Source organism: Botryllus schlosseri, chromosome 13 (assembly GCF_051294905.1).
Source record: "Botryllus schlosseri isolate E-star chromosome 13, Bs_hap1, whole genome shotgun sequence".
Taxonomy (NCBI): Eukaryota; Metazoa; Chordata; class Ascidiacea; order Stolidobranchia; family Styelidae; genus Botryllus; species Botryllus schlosseri.
Genome location: NC_137248.1, coordinates 2,724,007 through 2,751,796, shown reverse-complemented (window position 1 = coordinate 2,751,796; position 27,790 = coordinate 2,724,007). Strand labels below are relative to the sequence as shown.

The following is a 27,790-nucleotide window of genomic DNA, read 5'->3' as shown; positions in this document are numbered from 1 at the left end:
ATTAGGGTTGGGGAGGGGGGATATTAGGGTTAGGGGATGGGTTTAGAGTTAGGGTTAGAGCTGGGTCAGAGTTAGAGCTGTGTTAGGGTTAGGAAATGGGGATATTAGGGTTGGAGGAGAGGGGATATTAGGGTTGGGGGATATTAGGGTTAAGGGATGGGTTTAGAGTTAGGGTTAGAGCTGGGTTGGGTTAGAGCTGTGTTAGGGTTAGGGTAACCCAAGAATAGGTTTGGAGTGCGGGACACGATATTCCACACTCTCCCGACCATAATATCCCCAACCCTAATCTTGGGATACCTTAACACCAATTTTGACCCTAACCCACCCCAACCCTAATATCCCCCTTCCCCAGCTCTAATCCTGGAATACCCTAACACAACCCTAATATCCACCTACCCCTAACCCCTACTTTGATCACATCCAACCCTAATATCCGTCTCTCCACAGGGAAAAAAACAATTTATTTTGACGTTTATAAAATTTGATCGTGTTCATGGGAAACACTTGCTGGTTACATGTGAAACACTGCTTTGATCTGGGGCGTATATCGAAGAAGCGCCGAAATCTTTACATACATCACTCTCTATTTGTTAAATTTTAACAGCTGTTAAAGTGATGCTTTACATACAATTAAATTGTTTACCTATTTATGCGCATCCATAGACTTACATATGTCACTTAATGTGACATGCTATTCTGTTGCGCCCTTTTTGCTGTTGGTTCTCGTTACCAATATCGTAATGAACCGATTTTACTACACTAGAAAAGTGAAACATCGCAGATCGGTCACTGGCATTTATTGCACATAAATAAAAATGGTACCTAACGTGAGACTTGGAATATCGGTATATATATCATTAAAGTAAAAAAAACTATGGAACATTTTTGAAAAACTATCGAGCTCATTAGGATAATCATTTTCGTAACTTTCATCTTTCTTTAGTGTCAGTGTATTAATAAATGTAACCTTTCAAAAACACCACGATACAATGAAAAGATAGGAAGTTGTCGAAACGACATTGAGTAGTCTTTGAAGTCAGGCACGCACCTGGCCTGGGCGATGTAAAGAAGAGACATGCACATTGGATGGAACGAAATAAGGGATAACATAAAACTAGTGATGAAAATGAATGACGCATGTGTCGATGGAAGAGGCTGATATGTCAGATCGAGATCCGGAAATCTTGAGGGCTGACTGGTATTCATTCATTACAATGTACCCGTACGAATATGCAGCATAATATTCTATGTCTAATAGGGTTGTGTTTGAAATGGCAATGCGTTAAGGTTAAACCTGAGATGATTACAACAAGACGCTAGTTTGATGCTTCAATTTTACATTCTTCAGATATTTCGTGATCTGCCGGTATTACGGCCGTCGCCAAGTGTCAATGAAGTACACAAAATGCGCGGTGTTCTACGCGTGGATCCACGCGTTCGCCATATCCAGCCCGTTACTATTCCCAAAACCAGCAAGCGGTATTCGAATTGCACCGTACGTGCAACGTAGCTTATGTGGTTTATCGCACGGGACAACACCACTGTATATGTAAGAATTTTTGATGAATATTTCTATTCCACGATAGCTCTGGAACTAATAATAAGCTGAATAGACTGTGGAAGGTAGGCCTACATAACTCCAATATTCATATAGAAGTAAACCCGAATATTTTCGACTGACAATCGTCAGGGGTCATCGTTAGCAACTAGTCTAGAATTGCAAAGAATATTATTTATCAACAATCGTATCACCATAGTGTCCTATACAGAGGTGGTCAAAGAAGTCAAAAAATCTACTCAAGTAGAAGTAGAAGTAGCGACGAAAAAATCTACTCAATTACGAGTAGAAGTACTTCTTCCATAAGCTTCGTAAAACTACTTGAAGTAGAAGTAGAATTGACTGACTTTAAAAGTACTCAAGTAAGTAAGTAGTTGTGAAAACGATCCTAATTCGTTCACATGGATTGTAAAAAGGTGCAAATTGAGCTATGCGAAAGGTGACGAGCTTGATTCATATTGATGCATACCAACAGGCATCCAATTTTCGATAGCATAAGCATTCATCCACATCATGATAGTATTGATATGGAAATGCGATACTAATCCTCTGTTTTCTCGAACAGCACGTTTTAGAAAATAGCATGGTACGGCGCCATCCCCCATATTATAAAGCCCGTATTTAAGTCGAAGAGCAATGCGATTTAAGTCGAAGAGCAATGCGGAGAAGTTGTAAAGGATACGGTGTAAACACTTGGCGCGAATAGTAAACATTAATAAAAAATATGGTGGACCGTAAAAATGTCATATTGTGTAGCTTTATTTCCGGAAATTGAAGGCATTACAACACTTGCTTTTATACTTCAACATGTATGTTATCCAGACAAAAGAACTGATATTAATTATAACTCAAAGTATATGATACTGGGAATAAAAATAAAAGTATAAATACTACTTCTAAAAGTGGAACATGTATTTCATGCCTTTAGTCCAAAAAGTTTCAAAGGTGGCATGCTAAAACAGCTCTAAAACTAAAAAAAAGTCAAAGTCCACTTTTCCAGATTAGGTCACGCCAGGGACATGCTTGATTACGATATGACAAGTAAATGCTAGATTGCAAAACATGAGTTTCAAACGTTATGATGAGCCATATATACCGTGATGAGTTAATTCATATAGGCGGATGGCGACAATGTGGTGTAAACGGAGCCACGTCAACCCGCGAGCTAAATTATAATCACCGATACTTTCGTGAAATCATACTGGTCGCTCCGCATCCACTGCGCGCGAAGCGCGACGGAAATTCTTTGCTTCACTCAACTTTTATGAATATTAAACGTTGATACTCCGTGAAAACAGCCCCGAAATTTCTCAGGCTATCTTCCTGATTGGAAGATTGAGCTACTTCTACTTGACAAACTGAAAATAGCGAAAAGTAAGTAAGTAGATCACAAAATATTACGAAGTAGAAGTAGAAGTAGCGAAAATCAGATCTACTTGAGTAAGTACCAGAAGTAGAGGAAAACTACTTGAGTACTTCGAAAAAGAAGAAGTACTTCGTTACTGACCACCTCTGGTCCTATATGGTGTGGAGACAGCATTTGGGTTACGTCATACTTTCCATTTGCCCAAAGGCAACTTTACGACCCTTTTTGACCGGCTTGCCGAGCGCCGAATTCAATAAAACGCGTATCAATGGAAAGCTGCTGCCGTACTGATTACGAAATGTAAATTTGATTCTATTCATGGCCCAACTCTATATGTCGTCTCGTTAACTTTCCAATAATTATTCGATATTAGTAGGCTAAGTGGGATATATATGTTAATTCGCAGTATTTTTCATACCAGAATTTCCCTCGTTATTACAAGTATTGGATTACCCATTGCAGCAGCGTTGTTTTGCTTCGTCTCGCTGTGTTTTACAACTTATAAATTGAAGATCAATCGAAATCACCGCGAAGGAAACGGTAGCGTCGACAAACTTTTCCAGGTTTGGAAAGTCAATATTTTTGTTGTAATATGCTTCTGGGTATACGACAATTGTTATCATTGCTACGCCGCAGAGTGCGCGTTATGATGTGTAATGAAACTTACGTACAGGTACAACGAAGTACGATTGCATTGTAGCAGCTCAACAGTACGAGTTAACAAAACTAGAGATGGTCAGTAAAGAAGTACTCAGACTTAGACAACTAGACAATTCTATACAGTTTAGACTGATTAGAGCGAAATGCCGGTGACCTAATTATAATTTAATTTGTAAAATGTTTTGTCACTTATTCTAATTCTAATCTAATATGTGACATGTTTATACTCTCTCATTTTAATTCGAATCAAACTACAGGTTTTACTCAGAATGCTACATGGGAACTTTGTATAGTCACATAGGCTGCTACGAAACGAGTCAAGCGATTCGTTTTCGCGAATTCAGTAATTTTAATTCTAATCTAAATTGGGAAAATGTGTAGCTTTAATTCTAATCTAATTTAGATTAAAGTCTCTAGTTGTAATTCTAATTCTAACCTAATTTGCAGGCATTAATCCAAACACCACTTTCGACAGATGCAGTCAGTGCGTGCATATTACGTGGCGGCTCTATTTCTCATCTTCCTGCTGTTGAAGCTTCCATACATTTTGGTGGATTTATCGAGCAAGTTCTCGGGAACCGCACAAGCCAAATCTTCGTCCTGGCCACATTTCCAAACGGTCCTGGTTTGGATCATGTTTGGATTCTCGGCTCTCTTCCCTGTTATTACGTTTGCTTGGCTTCCCGAGATGAAAGACAGGCTGGATTGGTGCTTTGCTTGCAAGAAAAAGAAGCAGATTAGCACAGCAGCTTCAGAAATGCGCGGTAAGACTTCCTAATAACTTTTATTCCCCTTTTGCATATATGTTTGTGTTTTATCTTGTATTAGCGTGTCTGATTCCAAAGACTACTCCAAGTCGTTTCGACACCTTCCTATAGCTTTTCATTATATCGAAATCTTGTCGTATTTTTGAACTGACAACATTATTAACAATATACTCAACTCAACAACTGAACCAGGATGATAATTTGATGTGACCTTCAAGTGCGAATACTTGTGTTTGATCTTGATAGGTGAGAGGAATACGGCCTACGTTTTTCAGGTTGAAATCATAATCATCAATGCTCCCCCTTTTCCCGATTTTTTGGAAGTATTGTTGTTTTAATTTAAAAACTGTTTTATACAGTACTGTTAATTTAGAGTGATAAACCGTCATTCCACCATACTTTTTTCTAGCATTATGAAAATATTAGGAAACGTTTATTTTAATTGAGAACGGTATATATACACTAATCGGTATAGTTTGGATGATAAATGATATAAATGCAACAGAAAATAATCATGATAGTACATTAATAAAGTTAACGCGATCGTTGAGCTTGTATTTTCCTTGCCAATGTCTTAAGTCCTGGTTTGGTGGTGGAGGGAAGAATGTAAACTCGAGATCAAGAAGTAAAATATTGCTGTACTATAGAATTTTTATTAAATTTTGAGGTTATTTTGTTATAGAAGATGATAAAAAAAAATTCAAATCTTTCTAGTTCACCTGAAAAGGGCTTATGTCCCGGAAGGTTGGGAAGCCCTTCTGCTATACACCAATATGATGTCGCAATAGAGACTATTATAACTGTACAAGTTCAAGTTGATTCATAAAATTTCATCACTTCAAAACATCACAAGACTGCAATACAATGAATGATAGAAAGATGCCGAAACGACTGGGAGTAGTCAGACACCCACCTGGGCCTAGGCGATGTAAAGAGGAGGCATGCACACTAGGGCTCTTCAAAAATGACTATCTTTCTCAAATCGTACTGGCTACTTGATAAAATTGTTAGGTTACCTAATTTAAGCCTACACACAAAATTTGGTTCAATTCCAGCCAGTAACCGCTTTGCTACAGGGGAAGAAAGTTTCTATTTATTATATAAAAATAAATGATAAAAAATTTGAAAATTTTCTGTTCACCTCATGAAAGTGTTAGGCTTTCTATAGAAACGATGCTCACCAAATTTGGTTCAATTTAAATAAAATAGTATTTACGGTGACCGATTCTTTGTTTATTTATTATAGTTGTGCTCACCGTAAATACTATTTTATTCAAATCAAAATTTTTCGATAGGAAGAAGGATTTAAAGAGTATCAGAAGGACCTAGACTGGCATGTAGTCTCTAAGGCTGTAGTACAGACCACACTGTTGTATCATATCGCTGATTATGACGGCTGAGTGTCAGACTTTTTGTTTGCCCACTTGATATTTTAATAGTACTTAACGATATTATATCTTGGAACTTTGGACTAAGGTGTGTGTTTTATCAGAATACGAATCGAACAGCGGCTCAACCACGAACTCAATTGCGAACCAAGACATCCAACAAAGCGACACAGCGACTTGTTCAGCGGACAGGGATTTCGACCGACCCATACAGCGCCATCATCACAACGTGCCAGTTCTGTTCGCTACTATCAACGGACTGCATCTCATGCAACCTGGGTGAGTATTGAACTTTGAGTCCGGAAATCACGATGCAGCTGCGTATATAGACGTTCAAGTGATGTACGATTGTGCATTTATAGGAGTATTTGGTTGTATTAAACGAGGGTGTTCCCAACCTTTTTAAGGTCGCAACCCCAAATTTAGATTTGAAGATGTCCCGCGACCCAACCTCTGAATTTGAAGTGTCGATTACTTAAAAATAATGTCAGAACCTTCCCCTAAACCTACTCACGGCCTATGGGGGAAACTGGCGACTTTAAATGTGCGCAATTATACCATGCAAATATTAGGGTTGCCATATTCTGGAATCGGGAAAAGGGGCCACTTTTTCAAAATTTTCAGACTTAGAATTGTGGAGTAAAATTGGGAAAAAAGTGGTAAGTTTTTGCCACTTCTTGATCGGTTGACTAAAAAAAAGGTCGTCACTTTCGTTCGAACCACGAATTTCCTATTTAGCGTTATTTATGCCCGTTTTCACTCGAATCCATCCACTATCTTAACTCTAATTACTGTAAAGGAGGACGAATTCCCAAAACGGAGGAGAAGTAGGCGTCCTCGGAGGACATTTTCAAAAACCTGAAAAAGGAGAACGAATCCTCCTAAAGGAGGACGTATGGTAACCCTAGCAAATATGAACTCGTCAACCTCCCTAAATCAAGACTGTAGCAACGCGTATAGGTCTTTTGGAACGATTTCAATCTATCTCGAAGTAATCAAGGACTGTTACGTTAAATTCTGGGTCACGCGAAATACAGATAACGATCTATATTCTAGTTATTCGGTCGCGCCGAGCACGTGCATTGTGTATAATTGTTAACACATACCACTACCGGTCCGTTGTAGTTTTCATGGAAGGAAGAATAGTGATGGCTAGGAACCAGCCTCACGTTATAGTATAGGTGTCACTTTAAAATGATGCTTCGACTGATAACCTGTTTGCCGGTGACCCCTCAGTTGGGAACGCCTGTATTAAACTTGATCGTGCGCTGTGTCATTATGCGTATATTTCTAAGGATTCATTCAAACAAACAAGTGATTAAGCTGAAAAGGAGGGAAACAAGAAAACGTTACCTAAACATACACATAGTTGGCACTACATGCTACTCATAACGAATTGATACAACAAAATCTGATGAGCTCAGTCATGCGTGGCGATATGAGCTATTGTGGTACGCTGAATGGTTAAGTTTTAGTATATCTAGGTTCTTAACCGTTAGTAACCTGGGGAACCCTTACGCGAGTCAGCAAGCCTTCCTGGAGCCCGTTGAGTCGCAAAACAATAATCGACCACATTACATATATAACTGACTACACATCTCCGCTGGTGTAGTCTTCAGATAGACCTAACTTTCTTTAACCTATGATGTTTACAGGAGGAAGATCCATTTGAGAGAACCAGTCCCGCAGACGCAGGAAGGCGCGACGCGGAATTGCAATCAAAGAAATCACGCGCACGAGACGCTGTCATCAGCCGACGAAATCAGTTTTCCCAACCTTCGCAGCCTGGACAGTTACACTCCGTTTTCGCAGGCTAGCGGATACTCGCGGACGTTGGATTACTTCAAAGTCCCCTGAATGTTATCGGCAAAGCCACATAACCGGCCGTGTTGACGCAATCCACTAGTATAATGTCAGCAACATCATGATGGAGGATGATACTCATGATGGAGGATGATACTCGGACTCATCAATAACGAGAAAATATCTGTGTAGGTCTGCTAATATTGCAGGTTGGCATTGTGGAATACAGCTTAAAAGAGCGGTCCTACGTCGGGATATTGGGAGCAACCTCCAATGAACACTGCATCGCACCAAATTCTTGGTATACTATACTTCTGTCTTTCTTTATTTCACTATATAGAAACTTGTCACTTTCTCAGTAAAAGGGATGTTGGTCGCTACTCATGCGTATATATTTTGTAATAAAAGGCAGTCGATTGAAAAAATCGTATATAGTGTGGATATAACGCATCAAAAGAATGAATTCCTAGTCGGCAGGCAGTGACGTCTACAGTAAGTTACGTAGACTCGATCTTCTTTCACGTATCAATATATAGGCCGTGCTGGGTGGAATCGCGCCACGACATTGATTCGTTCAGCAAGTAATAATTCGTTGTTTGCCCCGGCGCTGATTGCTCTCTACCGAATCGCTTGGCGCTCTCGATTCGCGTTATTTACGAATTGGAAGTACCAAAATATCACGTTTTCCGTAACACCTTGCTATTATCGCGTTGTAAATCACTGTTAATTTTCGATGAGATTAGCCGTTCATGTATCGGTGGGCTGCTGCTTGATAAACCCCGTTTAAGTGACCAATGATTTTCGTCTGAAATGTACTCCGTGTTCGCTGCGCGAGGAGACATGTCGCTGTTGTTAGACATTTTTCTCTGAGTTCTGGGCGTAAAATTGGATGCGATCGCGTCGGTGTTGAATTTGTCTTCTTTCAAAGCTCTATCCGGTTCCGGCGACTTCCTGGGTCTTCCTTTCGGTTTTAATTGAGATTCGTTTTCATCGTTGCCGTTGAGTTGATTCTAAAATGAAGGTATGTAGTCACAATAAGAATCCGTGTAACGTGTAACGAATATGGATAAGAAAAAATGTGTAGTTTTAATTCTAATTCTAATTTAAAGAATCAAAACCTAGCTGTAATTATAATTATAATATACTTTGACAAAGATGAAATATTCTGAATGTCTAACTGTGCGTACATCCCAAAATTTCAGCATAGATATGATGCTTCATTAAACGTCTCTTACTCGTGTGTAATCTGTTTAAGTTGGAATATAATACAGACTAATATCTGGTTGAAACAATCTTCTCTGTGTGATTGAAGGACACTTTTCTCATAAGTGTGCCCTATGTATACAGTACGCTATTGACTGTACATGAAGAAGGGTATTACGCACCTGGTATTACAATAATGCACCGCGATTAGTCTAAAAAGCTGTGACTCAAAGGAGATCAAGCCTGTTTGGCGTCTATTAAATGGCCGAAGCCAGTAAGTATTTTGGGAGATAATTGCGCCTCTGCTCTCTGGCACGTGCCTGTTTAATTCCCAATTAGCGCATTAGATGCATTAACAAGAAGCATACATCATTATTATCCTGTCGGTTATGAATTATTACTTTGAAGAAAAAAGGACGGGCCGCGGCACTCGGTACGCGCGAAAGTACTTAGTCATAATTTTTGCCGCTAAGCGCGTGTCGGCGGCGCTTATGGTCAGTGTTAACACCTCCCGCTTCATGTTATGGATTAGCATTGACTTTTACAAACACAGTACCATGTCAGTACATCAAATATTTGTAATGTCGCTGAAGATTGGCACCTTACATTTTCCTTACATGAAGATGAAATGTCTGATTGTCGTTCGTGACCACGGCATAAGGCGTATAAGCGATACGTTCAATTCAATTGAATCGCGGCTTAACCGACTCGAATCGATCGTTCAACTTTACTCTCTTTCGATAGTTAGTAACTCAAGGATAGTTAGATTTTTTAAGCCTACCAAATGTCGTCTTTTAAGAGGATTTGTCCTCTTTCTCAAGAAAAGTGTATGGTCCTCCAAGGACGATCAAAAATGTCCTAATGTCCTTTTTGGCGTATTTCGAGTTAGTTACTTACACTTTCGACAAGACTTTTAGGCGAGACATTGCATGAATTTATTTACAAAACAAGAAGCTAGCCACGGGAAATACAGAATTGCTGGTTCAAAAATGATCGTCAAGCAAATTGCTCTACCAGCAGCCCTATAGGCCTACCTTCTTGATTGTTATTGGAAACATTGTTTGATGTTACCTGTAACATCTAGGACTTTTTACATGCGAGGATCTGTCGCAATTTGTAATATTTCAGTTCATTATATGTAATGCGCCTTGCAAGTTGGGTTAGATAAAAGATAGCTGTTGAATGTAATAGGGTAGATCGATGGTATCAATATTCAAAGGGTAAACGTGTTGTCCAAACGCCGCTTTGAGTTTATCATAGTTCATGACCAATCAACAGTTTGATGGATATCTCAATCATTGAGACGTCACCCGATATCAACGAGTATTTGGCGCATTACCCGTATAAGGTCACAGGCGTAAACTGTTGTTAAGTTGTTGTTATGTAGCCTAGCCTATCTTGAACAAGACCCTTATTATTATCAACTACAATCCTCACGGCGGTATTCGATTATATAACACAAGGTTATCGTGACCGGAAGCGGATAAACACGGGAAAATCGTTAGCCCGAAACAATTTACCGCAATAGCGTGCAGGCCACTACGATATTATATCGGCGCAATAAGGGTTGCATCAACTACAAAATTACCCTATGATACCGCGAGATGTATTCTGTAAAAGGATTGTAATTTTAAATGGCCGCTTAAATCGCTCATAATTTTGGTTACACCTTACATTTCAATGGTGCATTGCTTTACTAAACACAATACACATTTCACATACAACTATGTACGGAGTAAAAATAAGTATCGAATTTTGATGACTCTTACATTGGAGAAGGAAAATACATTGCATGATGGATGGTAACTGGAACATGAAAACGAGCGTTTTCTAAATATTTACCTGTTTCTTCCATTTCATCCTCCTGTTCTGATACCACGTCTTGACTTGCAGCTGAGAAAGTCCCAGGCTCTTGGCGAGTTCCAGCCGGTCCGGAGTCGAGAGGTATTTTTTGTGTTCGAATTTTCTTTCTAGTCCCATCAGTTGCAGCTCCGTGAATACCGTTCGGCTTCTGCGGCACCGTTTTGCTTTCAGGCTGTCTTGTTGTCCCTGGAATGAACGACAAGTTTATAATATATCTAATCTCTTATTTTAGATATTGCATTATTATGACCTTTCAAATGGACGTTAAATTTAAATCGATAAGACACGATACATGATCGTTTGATTAGGTTTGTGTGCGGATATGCTGAGGTAAAAAGTTGGTATATTGGCTCCATCAGAGTTTACGTATTAGGTAAGCCCCGAACAGTGTCAAAGAACCGTTTTACAGCTGCTTCTTCATTCTGAACAACTTGACTGATTATATTTATATTTAGTATACTATGCCATTATATACCAATGTAGCCATAGCGTTTAGTATAATAGTTAATGCATCAGGTCCTAAACCTAAATTTATGTGAAGTAAATGCGATGCATTTTCACACATTGACTGTGCCCGTTCTGGGTGTTCAATATACTAACTATACGTATGGTATAGTCGCCCACATTGAGAATGGTATTGAATATTCATCCATGGTCACATAGGTGTCCTTAGCGAAAATCTGTATGCATCCGGCATAGAACTGTTACCTCAGATTTATTAGCTCCATTAGAATCGAATATACTATTCAATTGTATATTGGAGTTCCGTACCTCCAAGAAGCTTGATTAGAATCGTGTATCCCGAAACGAGTAGGAATGTGTCAGGAATCCGCTTATTCAAACTATCATTGTCCCTGTTCAAGGCGGAGGACTGCGAAACGCGCTTGCGAATTTTGATCTAATCGTTTTCAGATATAATCACATCTACACGGTTTTAGTTTTGTTTTATACTGTACTAATAATGCGAATTCGACGATGTTCCTGACATTTTCGAACCTACATCACGATCCGATTCGGTCCCTATCATTTAGATCTATAAAGATTTACAGAAAATGTTTCGGAATACGTGATATATTTGTCTGGTCGTATTGCCTGTTTCGCTCAAGAAATCAATCCGGTTATTCAAGGAATATTCAAGTATAGAAAGATATACATTCAGCTTATTTCCTATATATTCCGGTTTTAATCCAACACAATGTAAAATAACATTCACCAGGCAGACTTGGACAACTAAATAATTCCTGTTGTCCAATGAGACTATATAATTAGAGCGAATACCGGTAATCTATAATTCTAATCTGATTACAAAAATCTTTAATTCTAATTTAGTGTCTGATTTTCGTGAAAATGCTACGGGAGCACTGTAAAAACGTATAGTGCGAAACGAACCACACTTATAGTGCACAGACATATGCCATTCTCATGCATACGAGAACGAATTCTGATTTCATATGATGTAATTCGGAATTTAACTGTATTTTCAAGTTTTTCGCGAATTCAGTAGTTTTAATTCTAATCGAATTTGGAAAAAATGTGCAGATATAATTGTAATTTGGAAAGCTGAAAGATTCCTAGTTCACAAAAACTCCGCCGCCATCAGGCAACTCTTACCGCGTCTAATCCGAGATACGACCCTGCGTGATGACTTTCCAGCGCAATCCTGCTGCCGTAAAAGTCCGGCATTCTTCCGAGATTCGACGAATTGCTCATCAAACGTTCGTGATCCCTTTCCATATTCTCGACGGCCACGCGCGCTGCCAAACCGGCCCCGTATTTATCGGGAAATAAATCGTACAGTGTCCTTGACGGCAGGCAGTACAAAGGCGATGTATCAATAGTCGAAGTCTTCGGTATCTGACAAGAGTTTATCGCTGAGTTTTCGATGTGGCTTTGAAACATTTTCAAGTCGAAAGGCGATATTTTCGAGACGTCGCTCTGCGCCAAAATGTTTCTTGACATCAGCGCGGTGCGCAGCTCCATTGGCAGTAGATTTATATTTGGTATGAAAGGACTTGTCGTGTGTTGTGCAATACCTGCAAATAAACAATTGAAATAGTATTTTGAAGAGATTCTTGAAGGTACAGAACTTCAATATACAATTGAATAATATTCGTATTGAAATAAACCCGAATATTTTCGGCTGAAACTCGTCAGGGGTAATCGTCAGCAACTAGTAGAGAATTCAAAATAACTTATATCAACGTATCACCAAAAATTATGTCACCAGGATCAAATTGTATGTAATTGGACAAATAAGTTATAGGCTGTAATTTACTTTACCTGTGAACGGGGGCGCCGTAATCGAATTTGAAAATAACGAGGCGGCGTCTTGTCCCAATCTTTGCGCGGCAGATAGGTAGCCGGGATACTGAAATATAACATGAATATTCAATATTCAGACGATATTATTTAAAGGCAAAGTCATAATGCACGCCAGAAACGTGAAAAATATCATAGTATATCTCAAGCCCGCCATGTTCGCGATGCCAAAATGGCGATTGAACAGTATGATACTGATATTTTTCAAAGTATTTTGGACCGCAATAATTACCGAAGTTGAATCGAAAAAATACATAGATATCCATCTTATATCAACCAAGAAGGTAGCACTATCTTAACCGATTACAAATTCGGTCAACTACATGTACATTGTGCATATGGGGTCTTCATCAAAAGCCCGGCGTAATAATAATATACACTATTAAACGACGGAACCACGGAATCAAATATATGGAATCGGCCTGGTGTAAATGACCATTGTAGTCGACAAACACCATGAATATCACAAATAACAACGATGGCACTTAAGTTGCTGAAACATTGTTTGTCGGTACCAAATTTCCTTTCTGCGTTTACGCCCGGCGTGTAGCAAAGTTGGACAATGCTGGTGACGTCATATTTTGTGATGCGATTGTTGATATACAATGTTCTTTCCATTTCTCTACTAGTTGCTGACGATTACCCCTGACGAGTGTCAGCCGAAAATATTCGGGTTAATTTCAATATGAATATACTATTCAATTGTATATTGAAGTGCTGTACCTCCAAGAAGCTCTTCAAAGTTGGACAATAGATTTTTTTTTCATCTTTTCGAAATTTCATTAGAATCAGATAAATAGCTACACATTTTTTTGAATTAGATTAGAATTAGAACTACTAAATTTTCAAAAACTTGGAAATTTAATTATATTCCCTATTACAAAGAAATGCAACAAAAACTAAGCTCAGAGCTCATTTTCATTGGTGTGGGAATGGCACCAAGCTCGACTCGCTACGAACGATAAAGTTATCCTGTAGCATTTTCAGGAAAACCAGAGATTAGATTAGAATTAAACTTAAAGCATAGAAACATTTCACGCATTAGATTAGAATTAGAATACCGGTATTTCGCTCGAATTACTATTAACTACACTGTTAGAATTATCAAGTTGTCCAAGTGTGGCGCGTAAAATTGCACGCATATAGCCTACAATTTATACATAATTTCCAGATATAGGGCTATTCTCGCGAAATTCTTACTTGGTGGATCATATTGAGTCCTCGCGGGCTGAAAGCCGAGTTCAGCAAAACTCCTGAATCTATTTGAGACTGTGCGAATTCGGCCGTAGAATCCACGAACGTATTCGATGCTTCCTTCGATTCGTGCTTGGAGGCTGCTAAATGGCGAATTTTCGCATCACCATTCGACTTTATAGTTTCAATCGCTCATATAGCACAACGTCGGCATAATTTCAGTAATGATGGCGCTGTATTGTATCCAAGTTACCTTTATCTGCAGTAATATCTTCCGAGTCGACTCTCTCGCGTTTCCTTCGCGACTGTTTCAAGTCGCGGTACGATTCGGAACTAGACGGCCTGCGAGAATCGGTGTGCGAAGAAGTCGACGAGACAGATAACGGTGATGCGTCGATTTGACTTGTCGCCTTCTCTTCGTTTCTGGAACTGCCTATGATTAAAAGTAGAAGTGATGTGATCTTGTCACTAAGCTTTCAGAGCACAATGATTCGAGTAGCCTACTCGAACATGAAACGAGTAGCCTATAAATTCTAATGTTTTGAGTCGTGTATTAAAGAGATGATTTTGGGGTAATGAAATTATACGCTCCTTGTCACCAAGATATATTTTATTAACTACGGAAGCCTTGAAACCTCCACAGGTGGTGAATCAGCATACGAACACGCAGTGCAAGGTTGCGTACGTTAGTCAAAATGAGACATGTGAAGTCGTGATCTGGATCAATCAACAGCACTCTTTTAACAACTCACAAAAGATATAATGGCGGACGACGAAACGGGTCATTTTAAAATTTGCACGGAAAATATTATTGCATGTGGTAATTTGTATGTTAAAATAATACGATGTATAATTGTATATTGACTGCGATCAATGCCTGCGTTCTTGCTTCAACTCTGAATTGATCTGCTGCACTATACAATCTATTTTGAGACGGTAAACTCACAGCTGAATCTGAGAGCATTTCGCTATATGCTATGACCTTATGCCAGGGGTCGGCAACCTTTTGCTAGTCGCGGGCCAAATTTCGGGTGTACAACCTTTTGGCGGGCCGGATTTTTTCTTAGTACTATATTTTACGCTCACTTCGGTATATTATCCTACATTGCTGCAATCTTAATCATACCAATCCGAAGACACGTGTATTTACACTTCAACGACACAGAATAATTGTGACAATTGACGCAGCTTGCTTTGTGAAAGGTTTTAAACTTCTGGTAACAAGTCAGATGAAACAAGAATCAGACCCTATTCAAAATGGACGTCCAAAATACGTGATCTTAGCTTGCTCTTCGTGAATTTCATTGTTTAAAACTATTGTTCACATGCGTACGTGCTTCCAAAAATCGATGCAATTTCTTTTGCATTGCCGGTCAAGCTGGGATAAAGACCAATCTCAAGAACGTACTCTTTGTCAAAGTCATGCAGCGATATGCTTTTTGTATGAAATTTGTCATTCAATTCAACTGCATCCCATTTCAGAAAGGCCCATTTGAAATTTTCAGGCAATGGTATTGGCGTCCACATTGAATAGTCAGAATTCATTTTGTAGAGAAGGAATGTCGGAAAAGCGGGTGAATATTCAGTAGTTAAATTTCGTATCACAGTTACAAATGTAGTGTTGGTACTACACTGAAAAAAAAATTTACCTCGATTTACCGCGAAATGTCTGGAAGCAGGGTGGCCAGCCACTTGGCAGTAATATAACATTACCGTCACTCAATGTAAATTCAACTTACAACCGTCCGGTATTCTAACTTTACATGCCAGACTGTAATGTTACAGTCACCTCTGGCATATTCAATCTACATTTTCTTCTGTACATTTACCACCGAGACTGTAATTTTACCGCCTTACCTACCTACCTACCTACAACCCTACATGCTGTCCTTGTAAATCAGATTACATGCCAGCTTGTAAATTCACGTCTCTGCCTACATCCATACCTATCCCAAAGCAACGCGATGCCAAAATACCGCAAAAGTTTCTTCACGCTCTCAAGACGACATTAGGACAACTGTATATTCATTCATGATTCACGATGAAAAAGTATTGCTGCTGGAAGTATAATTCTTGTTTAGGAGGCATGCAAATATAGCACGAGTGGTCCCAAGAAAAGGTGAATTAATTCCAACGCCGGATAAACTTCCAATTGTTTCTTTTTCTCGTTTTCATTCCTTCTGTGTGACTAGTATCTTGCAGTTCCACTAAAAATATTTCATGCGTAAGTCGCTATACTAAGACAAGTTGCTAACCTAGACATGACTTATAAAGACTAAGACAAAAAGGCTAACAAAAATATAACAAGTTTTGAAGTACCGGTACTGGTACATTGTGAGTTGACGACTCCTCATTTGACATGATATAGCAGATTTTCCTGACTTCAATGATCAATGTATTAAAAGAAAAGGTGCCTCATTTGATGCGGCATGTGAGCCAAACATATCGAGCAGTGGATGAAAACATATCTAAGCTATGACCCGATAAATGTCAATAACAAGCTAACAGTTTCAACTACTCCGCGGCAGAGTATGTGGTGTCGCAGGTCATTATACAAGTCGACTAATATCCCAAAATAGAACTGAGAATGGGGCGACTGAAATATTTAAATCATGAAACCAAAGTCATCCGGGTGGTGTGCACAGTCGTAGATATTCACGGTAACTAATACTATACAGTAGGCTACTGTACCTTTTACGATGCGCATCCCATTCATCAGTCCTGAGAATCTTCAACGAAAGTCTCTACTTTCTTCAATCACAAGTCACAAGCTTCGCACCGTCAGCCTTTGCTTGCCCAAAGCTCAATATTAATGGCCGACCAGTCGGCTACTCGGCTCGACACGCAGACGACTTTGAAATAAGTGATATTCATCCGCTCACATATGCCACCAATAATATTTACTGTCCACGTTATAATGTTCAATCCAGGTTGGTTTTTCATACAGAAACATCTATCAACACCTATAGTCCCTTTCTTTTGCATCTAATTTCGTATATATTGATATTTATTGCTCCACGTGTGGTTCCCTACTTACTTACCTAACCGGACGCTATTTGTGATGTCACAGTTGATTTTGGTTGTTTACTACGAATCTCAGAAAAACCCGCAACGCGCAACCTAAGGTAACCTATTATAGGTCGCCGTGTCCGCCATTAAGAAATGGTCAACTGAGCCTGCTGCTGTGCTGATATTTCTAGTTTCAGGAATAAGATTATATATCCTAAACTGATTTTTGTAACTCATTAGCCCTATCTGTTACAACAAATATAACCGCCGAGACCGACCGTATAGCCATAGCCTTATAATATAATGTCTATGGTGTAACTACATTGTCAGCTGCTTCTTGCACCCAACTATGCACTATACCGAAATTGGTACTAGGGTCAACCAGTTCCGTGTGACCTAATCCTGTCTCGCGAACGAGGTTGAATCAGGTCAAATCGCAACGAGAATGATATCACAGTGACATGCACTTCCACGTATCCACTGGTTGCTGGGGCTTGGAAGCTAATCAATTTTGCCAATAGCTTGGTAAAATGCCGTAGCGAGTAACTGTCTGTAACCTTGCGAATAAATTCTGGTAACTTGACTTAGCAGCTAAATTAATGTAATATTACATATCAAAATGTAAAATGACAAGCTACACGCTGCTGTTGGCTGCGACCGGTAATTCGTTGTAAAATTTACAGAAATTTCTTTGTAAATCTACCAGATTTTTTTGTGTGTAGGTTTTCTCTCCTCCAGTATAGGAAAGTGAGCATAATTTTCTTTGTACTGTTGACATTTTCAGAGTCACAGATTTGTTTTGAATGCGCCTCAACATCTCATGTAGGCCTATGTAGTTGTTTTCCCCCTGAAGTTGCAAGTTCAATTTGTTGAAATGGTGACGTTAAATGTACCAGGAAAGCAAGATGAGATACCCATTTTCGATTACAAGATTATGAGTCGGCGATATTTGTATTTTCGAGGAAAGTTGCTATTTCATTTCTCAGTTCATACACTCGTGTAAGCATAGCTGCTCGACTCAATGAGCGAACATGACAGATATAGGCCTACATGACATCGCCATATTGATTCTCTGCTTCTAGTAATATCTGGCGTAACTGATTCAGTTGATGAGACAAAAATCATATTAACAGTTTTCACCATTGTGGCCAAAACACTATTCAGGTTTTTTGTCTTGGCACACAATGCCTTATGGAAAATCAAACTGTAGACAGGCTAACTAACATACGGAGGCTAGTTATCTATAATTGAATAGTTTGAGATTCCGTCATTGCGTCTGAGATGCTCCAAGCGTTTTCGAAGCAAAGGAAGAACACCTTTCTTGTCACACCCCGTCAGAGTGATTAACCCTTTAAAAAAAGCATGGAACACCTTCGGTTGCGAGATACACCCGATTGATAAGCACTGATCCAGTCTAGTCTATCTCCATCTTCTACTTCAACCACCTTCGTTTTAAGGCGTAACAATAGACTAATACGATGTAGGCTACTATTATATCGTAGCAATGCCGCATTTTTTCATGCAGCGCTGCACTGCAGATTGAAACTCATTATGAAGTGGCGGGCCGTATTCTTGTGATAACTAATTATTATGTCGCGGGCCGGACGATTTCGCTTGGCGGGCCGGATCCGGCCCGCGGGCCGTAGGTTGCCGACCCTTGCCTTATGCTATGGTATATGCTATGACCATACCTCGCCGAACCCCCTTGCTACGTTGCAAAGGATGATTTGAACGGATTGTACTTTATAGGCATTTACGAAAGCAACAGGATATCTGTTAATGAATACACTCGACACGGCGTGATATAAATATGCGTATTTAGCGTGTATATGACCTTAATCGGAAGCGGAAGTAAGTTGGTGTATCTCAAGCGCCATTGGAAGAATTTGCTATACTTATGCCTCGGTGATTCTGATGGTTGGAGAAACTAAGTTTCTAATCAACATACATACTGCTGCAATTTATTCCTTGTTTCCAATGCAGCTGAGCAGTGAACATGAGACCTCCACGCCTTAACGGTTCTTAAAGGAGGATGAAACGGCAAATAAGACGGAATAGGCATTGTACGATCGTATGCCAGATATCAGAAATCCAACGTAACGGAGGGAAAGAGTCGTGTAAAATATCTGTCGCTATCTGTCTATACATAGTATCTATAGTGATATCGCATGGATTAATCGCATTGGAAAGGTTTATAGGAGGCTGCATTTTACACCATCTCATAAACCTATCAAGGCTCCGATGAAGCAACCGTATAGGCTACTTCTGCGCTCAATTAACGAATTTATCAGCCTTGATCGTCAACATAAATGTAATTGAGTACATGACCACAATTAGCGTAAAATTGGTAAATTTGTTCAAGAAACTATATCTCATTTACATTTTGAATTTTAGAGTTAAAATGTAAATCAAACATAGTTTTCTCAGGTATCATGCACAGCTTCAAATTACGTTCACCTGTGAAGGTTATAGAGCTGGAGCAGGATTGTGACCTAGTCACAAGGTTCTGAGTCACAAGTCAGCCGTACTTTTATAGTTTTGACTCGAGTCAAGCCAGGTCATTTTCAATTCAACCGCGAGTCAGTAGTATCGACTTCCAGTCTGGTTCAACTCGCTTCTGTACAACTCCTGGGTGATATATAAGGACTCGGATTCATAATATACTCATTTTTCTCACTCCAAACATGTTTATTCTAACAACAGATAAAACACAGTTTCGTGGCCTATATTTTTCAATTATCGGCCCTGATATACTAGGCTTGGAATAAGTCATTTAGAATGTGTCGAGTCATATGACGTGGTAGAGTCATGCGCAATGACTCTGGTACAAGTCGAGCCATTATACAAATCTCTGGTTCGTCGGATTCGACACTATACTTCAATTCTGACAAACGATACAGCATGGAAATCGAATACATTAAATTCCTTGGTATTGTTCACTATCGATGCGTAGTTCATGCACCATCGTACCTGTACAACAGTGTATACACGAAACTGGGATCGAAAGAGAGATAAATATGTGGTATCTGTGATCTCAAACATTTTAAGCGAGTTAATTTTCATGATTTTAATCTATACGGACCCGAAGGAATATCTAATAATAATAATTGCTACAGCATTGAAAATATATACTTGGGATGTAAATCACCCCGTTCAACCTATAATGTACTGCATAATCGGTTCGATAAAACTACCGAGGAAATGCGATCATTGGAACTGTGAAATTTCAATTGGCATTTACGTATTCGCCGTGAAACGAATGCGACACTTCGGTTTGTAAATAAGCGATAAAAAGCCCATTACCGCGCCGCGCCTATTGTACAAGGTGACAGTGTGTGAAAAGGTGAAACGCATTATGACCGCGCCAAAATAACTCTGCAATTACGTAATGGTTAATTTCCATTCGTTAACGGGCTTTGAAGTTTTTTAACTGCTGCAAAGTCGTTTCTATGATCCACCTGTTTCAATTTTAGAGTTTGAAAGTGAAGGAAGAAATTATAGCCGAATGTGAGCCATGATTTAGCTGTAAACATATATACGAAGAGTTGAGAAGGAATACGCCTTATAGATAAGTAATAAAATGTGATATCCATTATAGATGTGTCAACCGACATGGTGTGTCACAGAAAAGTCTTTACGATGATATTGGGTGTTGTGTATTGCCTAGCGCAGTGGTTCTCAACCTTTTTTTCTTCGCGGACCCCTTCGTACCGTCACGGACCCCGCGGACCCCCACAAAGTTTTAGTTAAAATTTAGCTCAATTATCGTGCAAACGTCATCTGTCTTGGGCAAATGATAACTATAGTCAACTCAATTTCTATATGGATAGTATGGTCTTATTATCAAAAATAGTCATTTTGTTGCTGTTTATCACTAAGATCATACTATCTATGTAGAAATTGCGTTGACTTCTATAATTTCAAAGCAAATTCTGCAATTGCATTTCTTGAAATACGTGATCGTGTCTTGAAAATCCGCGCCTTCGATAGGATATTAACTAGGGCTGGGCAAAATCGAGTACCTGAGTGATTCGATTCTGAATCACGTATTATGCTTCGAGTCGAGTATTCGAGTATCACACATTATGACGTCATAATAGAATGTAATATGTCAAAGTTCAAATATGTACCTTTTATGCCACAGCAAAGAATATAATGCCTGTTATCCACCACATTAAAGATGCTTTGATATTTTTTCGACCATACCGATTTCATTGCTCTTCGTGACAAGGTTATGGGATGACTATGACTTCGAAAATGTATTATTTCACGTACGCTTTGTAGCTTTGTACTATGTTTCGTATGCTTCAATGCAGCCAATCAGTGTTTCAGCCTTCCACATTGGAAACTAGCATCAAAACTATAATTCTCGTTGATAAATTAACTTTCAGTGGCGAGGAGCTTGTAATTTCAGTACTCGAAAATATCGTCTTTTACTACTCGACTCGAATCATTAAAATTAATACTCGATTCAGATTCGAGTACTCGAATCATTGTGCCCAGCCCTAATATTAACGAGTGCCGAAAATCCATTTCAACAAGTACAGGTGTTGGCGAATGTAATAATAAAGCGTAACGCTTCCGGCGACACATTTGGGTATGATCGCAACAAATATGGCACCAAAATTGACAAAATTATTTAATGAACATATAACGCAGAACCGGGCAACATACGGCCCGCGATTTTGAGTGGCCCGCAGACAGTCACCGGTCTTCCATGATAATGTGACCCGCGGGTCTACATACATTTGCGAGCAAAAATTTTTGACCATAAACATTGACAATCTAGCTGTGACGTTCACTTGCATTCTTTCCCAAGGATTTCTACGGCTGACATGCAGCCAGAGTTTAAGAAACTTGTTGACAACTTTGATTACCACATGTCTCATTGACTTTAACAGCTATTGAATTACAGTATGAGTAATCCAATGGTGTAAATACTGTTTTTGGTCTCTACTTTAAACTTAAAGGTTACAATAGATACGATTTATTCGTTGTATAGGTGGATAAATACGCGATTTTCAGGAATCTGGCCCGCCAAGTACCTAATTTTCTCATGTCCGGCCAGCCGACTGGAGAAGTTGCCCGCCCTTGATATTACGTCAATCCTGGTCATTTCAGCAGCTTATCTTGAAGTTATAATAGAAAATGGTTGTATATATCACACGGGAAAATGGATTTCGAAGCCACCGTGCTTGACCTTACTCATCCAACTTTTTTCCCGCATTGTCCCTAACAAGACACCTCCAAAAAGGAAAATGTTTGTATCCGTAAGCTATCGGCGATTTAGCAATAAAAATGAGTCTGCTCAGAAGGATATTTCACCTTGGACTGCCATTCTGTTGATCTGAGATCTGGAGTTTTACTAGTAATGAAGTGAAACTGCCTCGTGATTTTCCGAATTAAAAAAAACACAAATTAGCTTATCAACTATTTTCAGGCTTCACGGACCCCCTGAAAATGTTTCGCGGACCTCCGGTTGAGAACCGCTGGCCTAGCGAGAACTAGAATCTTACAAAGTAGCAACCTGGTTCCTAACTGTTCATGATTGCTCCATCGCGATCGCGACACTATCATAAATTCCATGTCGCCTTTGCTTGACCTTATCGTACTCCTACTCGGAAATGTTACTTCGGCAAGCAGTCAAGGTATTCTTCTTTGGATAAGTTTGCATTTACCACGGATGTCTTTGGATTTCGCAATACCACGATGACTGCTCGATTTACAGACTACTTCGTGCCTCCTTTGGTCCCAACGCACAGGACTACGATCAGACATACACGATACTATATCTAATCGGATTGTTAGAAGTCCACGCGTGGATGCATATTCCATTCGTAACTAATTACAAACAGACAAGAATTGGTCGCTAGCATTTGGTTTCGCGAAGTCAGCACAGAATATGATATCAGTATCAGTAATTTTATCATAATTTCAAAACACCACAAAGCTGCGATACAATGAAAAGATAGGAATATGTCGAAATGACTTCGGATGGTCTTTGAGATCAGGCACCCACCTGGGCCTAGGCGATGTAAACAAGAAGCATGTACACTGTACAGTACAATATGTACACTGGATGGAAAGAAATAAGGGAAAACATAAAACGACTGTTGATGAAAACGAATTACGCATGGGCCGATAGGCTGGGTTGATATGTCAGATCGAGGGCCGGTAATCATGAGGGCTGACTATAGTATTCATTCTCGGAGAATAATGGCCGCATGAGTCAAGTGTTACAATGCGAAGGTTTATGACATGATATGTCAATTTATGATAGTATAATTCAACCTATCCCGTTTCTGGATTTACCTATTTTATGCATCTGTCCAAAGGTGTCAAAAATAATAGATTGATCGATGGCAGAACACCACAAATTTTGCCTATTATCGTTCTCTATGTATGGAGGCACGTTGTCTTTGATACGAAGTGTGAACAATAACTGTCATTACCCGTGTCTTATCGTTTCACGACTGAAGGTATGTGTCGCAGAACAAATGCGATTTACCTTACCAAAACTTATTGATGTTACCAAAATGATACTATTTCATGTACCAGCGTCGATGATGGCGATATAATTGTGCAGTTACTTTGTCAATGATATAAACACGGGTTCGGATACACTTGGAACGTGACCAGAAAATGTGAAGGCGTATCTCTTTTGAACTTCAACAGATTGCCTTGAGATAAGCCGGGTCGGAAGCGCTAAAGAAATTTCCGTGACTTGTCGAAAGTTACCGGTCGAGATCGTCTTGATGCGTTCACCGCAAATGTCCGTAACGATCTAAACTGGGAATTCTTTGCGCCACGAAATTGATCGTCCCGATAACGCAGCTAATGGCTGGCAAAATCGCGATCATTAGCATGAGATGATTTCTGAGATAAAGGAGGCCGACGCAATTACCGCGTGAAATAGTGATACAATTTCCAAAACGGTGGATAGCCTACACGATTGTTTGTCTGTCGATGTTATCTGCTATTTATAGTATGAACTCAATAATGTAATTTTCGCCACCGCAAAATATTTTACCCTTCACTCTTGCATATAGATAATATCGCTTAAGCGGCATTAACGCCACTGTCAGAAATGATGTTTATTTAGATCAGGGGTCTCCAACACGCGGATGCGGCCCGCGAGGTCCTATTTTGCGGCCCGCGACCTGATTTGAAAAATATTCAGAAAAACGCTTAGTAAATCATGTTGAAACGCTAAAATTGATTTCAGTTGAAACATAATGTTGTTGTTTTTCAAAGTGAGCCATTCTATGTGCCCACTATCACTATTACTCACTAGTTGATACGGCTTCGGCATGGTAATATCATTCCATGGATGAAGAATTTGCTGGTACGAATGGGCATATTGCCTTGACGTGCAATGGCCCACTACTGCCAAGACCGAGACGCCTGCAAAACGACTTCGGGCGCTACAAAAGACCATGCTTTACGAGGAGATAGTTGTCTAGCAAGTAGGCCTACCGTGTATAGCTAACCCCAATATTGATTCTTCAATCCATGGGTGGCCAATCTGCAGCAGTAGAAGGAAAATTATGCGGCTGTCGACACTTGTAATAACAACCCTAAGTTTTCACAGATACCCCCTGCATCAGCTGTATCTGGGAATCTGATCACATTGGCCGAGAAAGGATAAATATTTTATAGTAATATGTGAAACTATACTAATATTTATTGACGAAATTCACTCATGAACATGAAAAATTTTTCGCGCTTCGCGCGACTACAGATTGGTTCTCTGTGGCTCTTTACAACATAACTACTAACGATTTGGTGCGCATAGTAAGCCGATATGTGCATATAGATTAGTTCGGAGTGTACCGGCAATGGACATGGACATGATAACGTGGGTATTTGGCCCCAGCTAGTTTATCACGACTAACCACCGGTATGCGGCCGCAGGCTACATGAGTACGCGAAATGCGGCCGTGAATTACAAAAATGTTGGCCACCCCTGTTTTAGCGGCTAAAGAGTGTTGTCATTGTCAGGTATCGTGTACAGCTCATAGTCCAAAATATAATGACATTGATGATCATGATACTTTTTGTTGTATTTGTGTTTGTTCAATAAAATATTAGTTCTTTTGTGGTGACTATAACCGTCGCCTATGTTAGAAAGCACAGCGTTGTAATAACGTAGAGTTATCAGACGTGGTTGTTGAACTGCGTTGCCTACTTCTATATCGATATTGATGTCATGCGGCCCGCGGCCTCCAGGAATTTGGAAAAGTGGCCCGCGACCTATTTTGAGTTGGCGACCCCTGATTTAGATTGTGGTGAATACCGGGCGATTAAACGAATTGAAGTCGTTCGGTAGTGACTATTCGTGAATAGGCAGGCCTTATCACTTCATATTTGCACTACATTCGTACTACATTCTAGCGAAGATGCCTTATATGTAGCAGACTTGGACTATACTAGATAATTCAAGTTCTCTGATTAGATTAATTACGGCGAAATGTCGGTAATTCATCTCTAATCTAATATGTGAAATGTTTCTATACACTAATTTTAATTCTAATCTAATTTCTGGTTTTCCAGAAAATGCTACAGTACTGCACGAAGTGAAACGAGCCAAGCTTGCTGTACAGACATTTGCTATTCTCATGCTTATGAGAATGAGCTCTAATATGATATGAAGTTTACGTCGTCCAATGGACAAGTTTTCGCGAATTGAGTAATTCTAATGTCATTTGTAAAAAATGTGTTGCTATAATTCTGATTCTAATCCAATTTGAAAAGCCGAAAATTTTATAGTTGTCCAAGCATGATATAGAGGCGTTGGTGTTGGCTATGACGATTTACCTCCAATTCATAGTTCTTGCTCTGTTTATAGTCCCAATTTCAAATTTGAGAATTCTCTCATCAACGGTCATAACCTTCCGTGCAGGGATATCTAGTTCCAGATATCCCTGCTTCCATGCCATCAAACTATCCGTTAGGATTGCTAGCATTCTGGTTCCATTTTGTGACATGACAATCAGGGGGCGCGAAATTTTTCACTATTATAAGTTAAGACTGGTGTCAGGGAGAAAATTAAGTAATCTGCTGCTAATTCAAGCCCTCAGACCTGAACCATCATCGTAACCTGCTCGAGAAAGTTAATACTGGCTGTCCTACACATGGATTGGGTTCTTAATTGGCGATCAAGAGATCGTTCGATTTCTGACGCCATCTCTTCGATGAAATTCTTTCCAGACCCATCCCTGTATACAGGGATATAAATTTGTTGACTTGGTGATTTGATATACGAGATGATTTTGTATTCGAAAGGCGAAATGAAGTCGACGCACTTTATAGGATTTTGTACGTCTATAGCCGTATACTTCAAGTTACGTTTGGCATTTATTGTTAAAATAGTGACCAGAAATGCGATGAACTTCCAACCCCAGTGCAATTCATTAAATCTTCAACAACATAATCACTAACACAGTTACACAGGGGAGCACGATAGTTTACGTATTGAAAGGGCAGATAAGAGATGAGTCGGGGCAGATTACGGTATAAATACTAAAGCCGGACACACGAAGAATATTAATTGGCACTAATTACCATATACGAATCAGAACAACAGAATGCCAACGTGAATGCACGGGCAGATCACTTGGTTCACAAATAGTACACAGCTTAGAAAGTAGAATGTTATGTAACAATTGAGAGAAGTCAACTCAAACAATAGTCAATGCGCGTAAATGCATGACAGCAGGGTAGCCAGCCACTTGCACGCAAATTAACCTTTACCACAATGCTACGTCATAGCGATGAAATTCACGAAAACATTAGGATAACTTAACCTGATAACTTAACAACAGCACTTACCGATAAGGCGTTAACAGGGATCTCGCAGTTTCATCAATCGTATAATGCTGCTAAACTCAGGCCTCTACCATATGGGCAATACGCTTCAGATCGCCATGAATATTAGTATGGCTTGTGTCAGTTCGCAATAAACGAGCAATTCTATCTCATAAACCTATGATTTCGTCAGATCTCGCCTCAAAGGAAAATCGACATACTGTCATTGAAAATACGTATGTTTTAGCTGCGTCTATAAACGTCGTCTGCCAACCTATATTGCACCAGTTTTCGAAATAACAAATTTGCCTCGCGTAAATGACCAAATGACCATAGTAGTCGACAAACACCATGAATACCACCCTTATGCGGTTTACTGCATATATTGTTACACATTATTGTGAAACCAGTGATAAATCGTTACTATAGTGTCAGGTTAGGTCACAACAAAAACGACGAATCGAGTCTGACTCTAGCTATAGGAGATAGGCTATTCAACGTCTGTTATGTGCGGAATATTGTGTCATCACTATCCTTAACTATCCATGAATTTGTGTCACAAAATCGGTCGTCAGTGAATAAAACTGAAAGATACACGATATCTATCTATATATTTATTTATGGAAAGAGAATAGTTGGACAATGATTAGTCCGAAAGCTCAAATTTCGTGATGAAACGAACATACTTTTACAACTGATATTTTTGTCCTTGCCTCCGTTGGTCCGCCATCCGAGTATAGCGTTCACTCCGAATCGAAGAGAGTTCGACATTATCGCAAGTCTTTATTACCAAAGAGTCTTCACAGGTTACCTTACTAATGCAAAGCTAAAATACTGTAACAAAATGGCGCCG

General features: G+C 39.5%; 3 protein-coding genes and 1 long non-coding RNA gene across 5 annotated transcripts in view; 1 reads left to right on the top strand and 3 right to left on the bottom strand.

Annotated features, from left to right (window-relative positions):
• Positions 1–7,967, top strand: part of LOC145453546 (putative G-protein coupled receptor 63) — a 12,509-nt gene extending 4,542 nt beyond the window's left edge. Inside the window, exons 3-7 of the mRNA XM_080331514.1 lie at positions 1,349–1,549; positions 3,346–3,487; positions 4,060–4,348; positions 5,844–6,018; positions 7,395–7,967. Coding sequence (XP_080187640.1) covers positions 1,349–1,549; positions 3,346–3,487; positions 4,060–4,348; positions 5,844–6,018; positions 7,395–7,596 — 1,009 coding nt within the window. The 3' untranslated portion in view covers positions 7,597–7,967. The remainder of the gene's footprint in view (positions 1–1,348; positions 1,550–3,345; positions 3,488–4,059; positions 4,349–5,843; positions 6,019–7,394) is intronic.
• The window catches only part of LOC145453942 (doublecortin domain-containing protein 1-like), a 304,595-nt gene that overhangs the window by 219,207 nt on the left and 57,598 nt on the right, over positions 1–27,790 (bottom strand). The gene's annotated exons all lie outside the window — the stretch shown is intronic.
• Positions 7,917–27,790, bottom strand: LOC145453545 (uncharacterized). Of its 2 annotated transcripts, none has more exons than XM_080331512.1 (7): positions 27,624–27,790; positions 14,375–14,554; positions 14,128–14,264; positions 12,889–12,976; positions 12,220–12,641; positions 10,588–10,794; positions 7,917–8,552 (listed from the first exon to the last, which is right to left on the bottom strand). In XM_080331512.1, exons 1-7 carry the CDS (start codon positions 27,706–27,708, stop codon positions 8,220–8,222), a joined length of 1,452 nt encoding a protein of 483 aa, XP_080187638.1. In that variant the 5' UTR covers positions 27,709–27,790; the 3' UTR covers positions 7,917–8,219. The 2 variants fall into 2 exon arrangements, with proteins under 2 accessions (XP_080187638.1, XP_080187639.1); XM_080331513.1 differs by having other exon boundaries at positions 14,128–14,261.
• Positions 16,095–17,854, bottom strand: LOC145453548 (uncharacterized). The gene is made up of 2 exons (XR_013919814.1): positions 16,813–17,854; positions 16,095–16,328 (listed from the first exon to the last, which is right to left on the bottom strand). It is a non-coding gene; the product is annotated as an uncharacterized LOC145453548 (long non-coding RNA).

What these genes read in the sequence shown, in the direction of transcription:
- LOC145453545 (XM_080331512.1), bottom strand. Translation starts at nt 27,708, where the DNA reads ATGTCGAACTCTCTTCGATTCGGAGTGAACGCTATACTCGGATGGCGG. An exon ending in AGATATTACTGCAGATAAAG is followed by an intron (nt 14,265 to 14,374) that starts GTAACTTGGATA and finishes TTCGCCATTTAG; the next exon opens with CAGCCTCCAAGCACGAATCG. An exon ending in GGATGAAATGGAAGAAACAG is followed by an intron (nt 8,553 to 10,587) that starts GTAAATATTTAG and finishes CCTTCATTTTAG; the next exon opens with AATCAACTCAACGGCAACGA.